The sequence below is a fragment of the Vipera ursinii genome (genome assembly GCF_947247035.1).
Source record: "Vipera ursinii genome assembly, chromosome: 3".
Classification (NCBI taxonomy): Eukaryota; Metazoa; Chordata; class Lepidosauria; order Squamata; family Viperidae; genus Vipera; species Vipera ursinii.
In genome coordinates, this window is record NC_139516.1 from 114,281,607 (window position 1) to 114,291,332 (window position 9,726).

Genomic DNA, 9,726 nt, shown 5'->3' on the forward strand with positions numbered 1-9,726 from the left:
AATATAAACACCAATACAAACATTAAAAAATAATTAAATTAATGCCCAAGTTAAAACCAGAATACTAAAACAAACCAATAAAAAACCCAAGTACCCCCATCAGGCCAGACCCGCTAGTTCAAATAAATGGGTCTTCAACCCGCGACGGAAGGATCGGAGGTCTGATGCCATCCGGAGCTCGACCGGCAGTTGATTCCATAACGCCGGAGCACCCACAGAGAAGGCCCTCCCCCTGGGGGCCACCAGTCGACATTCCTTGACAGGAGGCACCCTGAGGAGGCCCTCTCTGTGGGCGCGCACAGGGCGGAGGGGAGTCGACGCCGGCAGCAGGTGGTCCTCGAGGTATCGCGGACCCATGCCATGTAGGGACTTAAAGATCATAACCAAAACCTTGAACCTTACCCGGAAGACAACTGGCAACCAATGCAGCTCACGGAGCAAAGGTGTAACATGGGAGTACCGGGAAACTCCCAAGACAACTCTCGCGGCCGCATTCTGTACCAGTTGGAGCCTCCGAGTAGTCTTCAAGGGAAGTCCCATGTAGAGAGCGTTACAGTAGTCTAGGCGAGAGGTCACGAGCGCATGAGTGACCGTACACAAGGCCTCCTGATCCAGATAGGGCCGCAACTGGCGCACCAGGCGAACCTGGGCAAAAGCCCCCCTAGTCACGGCCACTATGTGATCCTCCAAAGTGAGTCGTGAATCTAGGAGGACTCCCAAGTTGCGAGCCCTATCCACAGGGGGTAAAAGCTCACCCCCCATAGAAAGAGGTGGAACATCCCAGGTGTCTCGGGAAGCCGGAATGTACAGCCACTCAGTCTTGTCAGGGTTGAGTTGAAGTCTGTTCCTCCCCATCCAGACCCGAACCGCCTCCAGGCAACGGGACATCACAGCGAGGGCATCACTGGGGTGGTTTGGGGTCGAAATAAAAAGTTGGGTATCATCAGCATATTGATGATACCCAACTCCAAAACCACGAATGATCTCACCCAGCGGCTTCATATAGATGTTGAACAGGAGAGGCGAGAGGACCGACCCCTGAGGAACTCCACAAGCGAGAGTCCTAGGGGTCGACCTCTGCCCCCCTGCCAACACCGACTGCGAGCGTCCCAGGAGATAGGAGGAGAACCACTGAAAAACCGTGCCTCCCACTCCCAATCCCCTGAGACGCTGCAGCAGGATACCATGGTCGATGGTATCAAAAGCCGCCGAGAGGTCTAATAGGATTAGGACAGAGGAATACCCCCTATCCCGAGCCCTCCAGAGATCATTCACCAGAGCGACCAATGCCGTCTCCGTGCTGTGCCCGGGCCTGAAACCCGATTGGTAAGGGTCCAGATAATCCGCTTCATCCAGGACCAGAGGGAGCTGATGCGCCACCACACTCTCAACAACCTTCGCAAGAAAGCAAAGGTTGGAGACTGGACGGAAGTTGTTCAATACAGCTGGGTCCAAGGCAGGCTTCTTGAGGAGAGGTCTCACCACCGCCTCCTTCAAGACGGTGGGGAAATAACCCTCACTCAAAGAAGCAGATATAACCGCCTGGAGCCAGCCTCGTGTCCTCTCCCTAGCTGCGTAAACCAGCCAAGAAGGGCACGGGTCCAATAAGCATGTGGTGGAACTCAGCTTCCCCATAATCCTGTCCACTTCATCAGGGGTCACAGAATCAAACTCCTCCCAGATAACATTGACAAGACCGCCCGTGTCCTGATCGTCAGACTCTGCCCAGCTGGAGTCCAAACCGGTCCGAATCCGAGCGATTTTATCCAACAGATGTTGACCAAACTCCTCGGCACGACCCTGCAAGGGATCCTCCCTCACCTCCTGATTAAGAAGGGAGCGAGTCACCCTAAACAAGGCGGCCGGGCGATTGTCTGCGGACGCGATGAGGGTAGAGAAGTAATTACACCTCGCCTCCCTCATCGCAGCGAGATAAGACCTAATATAGGTTCTTAACCGCAATCGGTCGGGTTCAGATCGGCTGGACCTCCAGCAGCTCTCTAGGCCCCGTTTCCGCCGCTTCATCTCCCGGAGCTCCGCGGAGAACCATGGAGCTCGCTGGGATCTGTGCCGGGTCAGGGGCCGCAAGGGTACAACCCGGTCGAGTGCCTCAGTGGCTGCCCTTTCCCAGGCTTCCACTAAGGCATCCGCCGAGCTGTGAGCAATGGAGGCAGGTGGAGACCCCAGCGCCGCTTGGAATCTCTCAGGATCCATTAGGCGTCTGGGGCGGTACCATCTAGTTGGCTCCGTACCTCCACGGCGAGGGGTGGCAAAATGGAAGACCAGCCGCAGGAGGTGATGATCGGTCCATGACAGGGGCATAGTAAGTGGAAAGCCCCCACCAAGATCATCCAACCACCGTCCAGATAAGAAAATCAGGTCAAGGGTGTGGCCTCCCTCATGAGTTGGCTCAGAAATTACCTGCGTCAGGTCCATGGCCGTCATGGAAGCCATGAACTCCCGAGCAAGCTCAGATGAACCTCCCAGGGATGGTAGGTTGACGTCTCCCAAAACTATAAGTTTGGGGAACTCAACCACCAACCCTGAGAGGACATCGAGCAGCTCGGGCAGGGCTGCCGCTACGCGACTAGGCGAAATGTACACGAGCAGCAAGCCCAACTGCGCCCCAGAGCCAAATCTCATAAAGAGAGACTCACACCCGACTATCTGAGGAACGGTGGTCTCCCGCGGACATAAGGTCTCCCTAATGATCACCGCCACTCCCCCACCCCTACCCTGAGCTCGAGGCTGGTGTAGCACCCGGAAGCCTGGTGGGCAAAGATCAACCAAAGGGACCCCACCCTCTGGCCCCAACCAAGTCTCCGTGATGCAAGCCAGGTCCGCATGCTCACCCTCAACTAAATCCCTAATAAGGGGAGCTTTGTTGACCACGGACCTGGCATTCAGGTACACCAGCCGGAGCTCAGGAGGCTGCACATCCTCGCTCCCGGAACCTCGGGAAAGAAGCAGAGGGTCGGAGCGCCCCACCGCTTGCAAATAGCGGAGACGGCGCTCCCGGTAACGATATGGCCCCCTGTCTATCCGCCTGCTGCCATTCCCCGTCGTGGGAATTGGTAATCCCACGACCCGCTCATGAGCCCCGGAGACAACGACCCCTCGTTCTCCCCCCGCGCGGTCAGACCCAAGTCTGGCCTGAACTATGGTTGATTGGCCGCCCCCCAAAGCCAAACAACCCCTATCACCCACCCCCTCCCCAACCCCGTAAAAATTTTTGATAAAAACAAAATCAGGGGCCTCTTGTTACATTTATGTTGACGGCCCCTACCCCTACCCAGCCATCTCTCAGAGACCCAGAACTCGGGCCCTTCATCGAGGTTAGAATTTAAAGAGGCGGGTCGCACCCAGGCGAGGGGGGCACCCCTGAGGGCGAGCAAGTCCGTGCTAGTATATTGTCGCATGTTAGTCCAGCAAGTCCAGAATAGGTAGTCCTGGAGATGATCAAGTCCATAGGAGGGTCGAAGGCCGGAAAAGAAAATATCTGGATCCACACCCAGCTGCACTGCCACTTAGCTGGGTGCCCCAGTAAACAGGTCACCCCCGCCCTCTCACGGCAAGTTGCAACTCTGTACCTGGGGATGGTCAAAGATATACTCTGGGTAGGCATGCCCCATAGAGCTCCCACCTCTATGGGGCTGCAGATGTAAAAGTCAGCCACTCTCCCACCATGGCTGATACCCAGGACCGACCAAATCCAAAGGGGAGAGGGGGAGGCAGACAAAATTATATATTCAGGCAGAAGAGTAGACGGGCCAAAATGGGCGAAATGGTCTAAAAGCGTCACTGCCGTTAGAGCGGTCCAAAGGTGGTATAAAGACCGCCTGTTGCTCCATTGAAGCGGTCCAAAGACGCCGTTGCCAACACAAGCGGTCCGAGGCAGCACAGGAAGCATCATCGCTGCTAGGATAACTCTCAGTCGCCCTCTCCGCCGCCAAAACGGCCCGAGGACGATAGCGTCACTAAAAGCAGCCTGATGCAGTCTGGGGTGAGATGAAAGCACCACCGCCGGCGGGAGGGGCCGAGAGCCCGAGAAACATCGCAGCCAGTCACTGGCCTCCACAAGCGGCCCAAATAGGCCAGAAAACACTGATGCCGCCGAGGTGGCCCAAAAACAGGTCAAGTGTTGCCATTCGGGCCAAGAGGCCCCAGGAATGCCACCGCTTAGTGCTGGTCGTTGAGAACGGCCCAAGTCCACTGCTGCCGCCGTCGTCGCCGGATGCAGGCCATCTCTGCCGTCGAATGCGGCCCCAGGAGACGCCGCTACCAGCGGCAACGCCAACGCCCACGCCGTCGCCGCCATCGCCGCCGCCAAGTCGGACCCACAGGCGTCTCTCTCGGCAACCAGAGGCAGCCCGAAGATGTTAAGGGCGGCCCGAAACGGCCCGGGGAAGCAAAAACGCCGCCACCGAGCGCCGCACCGAGCGCAGCCCGAGAAACTGCCGCCGCCAGCGCCCACGCCGCCGCCGCCATCACCGCCACCCCAAACGCACCCGCAAGTGTCCTCCTCGTCCTCCTCGCCGACCAGAACCCGTCTGAGAGCAGCAAGCAGCCCAACCGGTCCGGCACAGCAGGGAACAGCAGAGAACAGCAAGAACAGCAGGGAACGCCGGAGGCGGCGACGAACAGCTGAGAGGCGGCCCGAAAAAAAAAAAAAAAAAAAAGACAAGCGGCAAGCGGCAAGCGGCAGAAGGCAGAAGGCAAACGAAGGCAGACAGATGAAAAAGCTCGCAGGTTAGCTGCCTCGTCCCCCAATCCACATCCCAGGCAGCCCGAAGGCTCCTGAGGGGCTCCAAAAGGACACCTCCAAACTGGGACTCACGGAGCTCACGGAGCTCGGACAAGCACGTCCGCCATCTTGAAACCGGAAAACCGACTTCTTAGATAATTTACAGAATAAGTGAGTTGGAAGAGACCCTGGAGATCTAAAAGTGGTACAGTCTGTGAAAAGATTGAAAAGCCCTGCTCTAAAGTCTCTTTAATTGCACTGGGTAAGCCTATAAAGTGCCTGTTTTTAAGCAATGAAGGTTAATTGGAGCTTGCAAGAGCTACCCTTGGAAACAATGGACCTACTGGGGATATTATTACATAGAATGAAGGCTATTGCTAAGCACATTGATTTGTGCTTTAGATTGTAAGCCGCCCTGAGTCTTCGGAGAAGGGCGGGATATAAATGGGATTAAAGATATTATTAAATGATTTAACAGATACTTGATTGGTCAAATAAATCTTATTGAGCTCCCTCCAAGGGGCCTGCTCAGATTTCCTGGGTTTTCAGTTTATTTGGATTCTCCAAATAATGACATCCTGTTCAGACATAAATCTGCGGAAGGCTTAGCAGGTATAATGTACACTGAACTCCTCCTATCTATTCCCAACTTCCATGCATTCAAGCTGTTAGTCTGAGGAGGAACTGTGCTCATTTTTTTCTTGAATTCTATTATAGCTCTGCATGATTTGAGACCTGCTCCATATAAAGAATAAAGAGATATAGCCATATGAATGACACCTATGCTCTACCTCAGTCTCCCAGCCTTGGCAAACTGAAGATGTTGAGACTTCAGCTCCCAGAATTCCCTAGCCAATAAGGCTGGTAAACTCTGGGAATTGAAGTCTATATATCTTCAAGTTACCATGAATGAGAAACACTGTACTACCTATTTAAAATATTCGATGAACTGAATAAAACTCTGGTCAGTACTTCTGCATATACTCCAACAAATTAAAGAGGGGACTTTTCATAATATCTGAGAAAGCAAAGACCACCAATAAAATTTTTTCATATAACCGCCAAGCTTTTGTGTCCCACTACGATTTTGGTAATATACATTCAGTGAAGTGAGTTAGAAGCTCATGTTTGCTAAATAATGCATATACATGTTTGTTTATACAATTTCACAATAATCTTGTTTTTATAAAGTGTTTCACTACCCACTACAAGCAACATTTCTAATATCCCTCCAAATCCAAGATATTTTGAGATAAGACCTAAAAAAAGTATCAAATATTTTGTCAACCAAAGAAACAGACATGGGACTCTCCAGGTATAAGAAGAGCTCCAGCATACACAAGTAAGTTTCAAGCCCAGTACATTTGTCACACAAGTGGGATATTTAGATCTCACCGTGAAGTGCCACAATCCGCCAATGCTCTCACTCCTCTCAAAGCATGTTGGTTCCAGTCCCTCATCCAGGCAGCATTTTATGGATGCGAGGCCACTCACTCCTGCTCCGATAATTGCTACACGGCGTACCATGGTTTCCTAGTGGGAAAGGAAATGTTCAAACCATGCTTATTCTTGCATTAAGAACCATGGTGGCACAGTGGTTAGAATGCAGTACTGCAGAATTGACAGGCAAAATTCTCCAACCCCTAGGAATAGCAACAGCCCACAAACCCACAGTTACGCTCTGCCAGAAATTATCCAGAACCAAAGACAAGATACAGAAGGAGGAACGAAACAATGTAATCTACAAAATCAACTGTAACGATTGCAACCAATGCTATGTGGGACAAACATCATGTCAATTAAAAACCAGGATCCAAAAACACTGGCTGGCAGTCAAACGCCACAATCCAAAATCCTTAATCTCTACCCACACCAACACCAAATAACACCAGTTTGATTGGAGCAACGCTAAAATGATTGGCCATGCTACCACCTGCCACGCTTGTGAGTTCATTGAAGCCCGGCACTCCACAAACAATTCCTTCAACAGGCACATTGAGCTACAACCAGCCTATGAACCCTATAAATCCAAATCAACTGCACGGCCAACCAGAGACAGCACCGACCCTCAACTAACCCACAGAAGGCCCTCCCCCCACCAATTCACCTCCGAATCACAAGCCCCTCACTGATGACTGATACCTGACCCATCACAAGACCCATCACAGACCCTCACTTGACACACCCACACCTGAGCCCTTATAAACAGAAGACCACTGACACCCCCTAAACTCCTCTGAAGATGCTACCCACAAGGTTGGAGAACGAACCTCCACCCTCATCACTGTTCACTGCCAGGAATTCAATTCTGACCAGCTCAAGGTTGACTCAGCCTTCCATCCTTCCAAGGTCACTAAATTGAGGACCCAGATTGTTGGGGCCAATAGGCTGACTCTGTAAATCACTTAGGGTTGTAAAGCACTATGAAGTGATAAATAAGTCTAAGTGCTATTGCTATTAAAAAAATGAATGCCATCCTTCTGTGTTATGACAGCCCATTGGCCAGAGACATATAATAATTTATACGGTTGCCAATCTCACAACTGTGGATCTGAGCTGCATACAGACAAAGGTTGTTTTTAAACAACATTACAATAACCCATGATACCCAAATAAATCAGACATTAAATCCCAGTCATAAAACCACACCAACAACACAGCTGCCTTAACCTCCTGGCCCAAATGCCTGGGGAGTTAGTATGGTTCAAGATCCAAAGCAACTATATATAAATGACTACATATGACATCTAATTGGTGTGAATGGATGCATCCTTATATATGAGATATATGCACACAAACATTATATATACTGTAAGTATATATCTATAATTCTTCTCAGTGAAATTAAAAATCGACAAAACAGCCACGTAATCCAATCCTATACAAATTTACTTAGAAAAAAAATCTTGTGCAATAAAACTTATTCCTAATATCTATTTGTGTGATTGCTAAAAAATGAAAATGATGCAACAAAATCACAGCGATTGGACACTGATTACAACTAGATATCCCCCTTTATTTCTCCACAGTGATGCCAGATTACCCCTTGTGAGACATTTACCTTAGCCTCTAAGTTCTTGGCAAACATTTTTTAAGGATCAATAACTTTTTAGGAGCCTCATAATCCAGATAGATACACCTGGATTTTTCAGGTGGAAAATGCCTCTGCAAAGAAGAATCTTTCTCAAAAAATATTTTGGCATTGTCCCAAAGCCTAGAACTGGCATGGACATCCCTTCCTATACTTTCCAATTTCAGGTATGCTGTTCTAAGGAATACAGAAGAAGAATCAGACAGAAATATTGGCATAGTAGTTTTTCACCCTTTCCCCTTCCAGCTCTCGAACTGTTCCTCTTCTTTTTTCCACCCCTCCACACATGACATACCCACCCACCCCCATCAACTTACTTCTTTCAGCTGTGTTGCTCTTCTCCTTCTTCTGACAGCTTGTTTGCAACACACAAGTGACCCCCTGGCAAGAAAAACCAAATGAATTTCACTGCTGGTTTTGGAGGTTGACTCTGAAAGATAGGAGGAGTTCCTTTAGAGCAAGATTACATAACTTGTGAGGTGACTGTGGTTCCTGAGTGTTGGCAGCTCTTAGGGAAAGTGCAATGCACTATACAAAAGTGCAGCTCTTTAAAGAAGAATGGGAACTACTTGACTCCTCAGGTGTCTGTTGTGGACGGTTGACTGTTAACTTGCTTCTAAATGATTAGAGTTAGGAAGGAGCCATGGGCTGGTTAGGTTCATTAGAAAATGGATACTAACAAGGCTAGGACAGTTAAATGTCATCGAATGAAAAGTGGTTAAATCAGTTTAGATCTGATTTACTGACATTCAGCTGGCAATGACTGAAACTCATACAGGAGTTATGGGTTGTGATCGCTATATGAAAAAAAAACACCATTAACTAAGCTAGTGGTTGTTACCAAAATATATATCCCATGCTAGGAATCACTAGGAAAACTTCCAAAGTTGGCACATTTCAAATGCTGCACCTCCAAAAGTCTGCTGCAGAGCTGGTGAAGTTTCAGAAAATGGAAATTAACATTACTGAAAGCCAAGAGCAACTTTTAATTAGAAAAGGATATGCTGTTTGCATCCATTTAAGTAAAAGACAAAAAAGCAGGAAAAGAAAGATAACAATCAAGCCTCAAACAGGATGTGGATCTTCTCAATCCAGGATCAAAGAAGCAAACTAAATGAGAAACTCAGGCAGTATATTCTCAAACAATGCAGGGCTAAACTATGGAAACTGCTAGAAGAACATGAATGGATGGCCAACTTGGAATGTTTCAAATGAGGATTAGAAAAAAAAATGGAGGCTATACAGGGATATACTACCTCAGGGTCAATTGGTGTAGTTCTGACTACCAGCTGTGGCAGATATAGATAGATAAAGGGTTTGGCATCTGGTCTTCAGTTCAGCAGAATGCTGCCATAAATAAGGTCTGGTACAGTAAATTTCTGTAATGCCTGACTTCTTGAATCCACTGTCTATATTTCAAGTTAGTTAAGTGTAACTACTCTGAGAAAGAGTATAATGAAAGAAATGGCTAAATAGCAGCTTTTTATTCAGGAATCGGGAAGTGGTTCCATTGCAACTAGAATTGAAGGCAGAATTATATGATTATTAGCCAAGAGATATATGCAGAGAAAGGGGCAAAGGTAATCGGGCACCAAATGCAACATATTTGAACAGGTTGCATGATAAGCAGCTTGCTTCAGCAGCTTGAAACACTGATGTAAATTTGAGAAAATGGGGAACTCTTGTGAAGATCTGGGTGAAAGGCAAAAGTCTTTCTTGGCAGAGGAGAGGCCATTTACAAACTGAATTGCAGTCACTCAACATTTTTATTTTCCAACTTAGTTGAAAACCAAAGTAATCCTGGAAACTGGCTTTTGCTTTTGTGACATGCCAACATCCTTCAGAATTGCATTCAAAACCAAAATCAAAATTTAAAGCCAATTACAAAGTA

General features: G+C 48.7%; 1 protein-coding gene across 1 annotated transcript in view; it reads right to left on the bottom strand.

Annotated features, from left to right (window-relative positions):
• Positions 1-8,353, bottom strand: part of LOC310637205 (flavin-containing monooxygenase 3-like) — a 34,164-nt gene extending 25,811 nt beyond the window's left edge. Inside the window, exons 1-2 of the mRNA XM_083357547.1 lie at positions 8,153-8,353; positions 6,140-6,277 (exon numbers count right to left, since the gene is read on the bottom strand). Of these exons, the coding sequence (XP_083213673.1) occupies positions 6,140-6,271 (132 nt within the window). The 5' untranslated portion in view covers positions 6,272-6,277; positions 8,153-8,353. The remainder of the gene's footprint in view (positions 1-6,139; positions 6,278-8,152) is intronic.
• Positions 8,354-9,726: the final 1,373 nt, after the last annotated feature.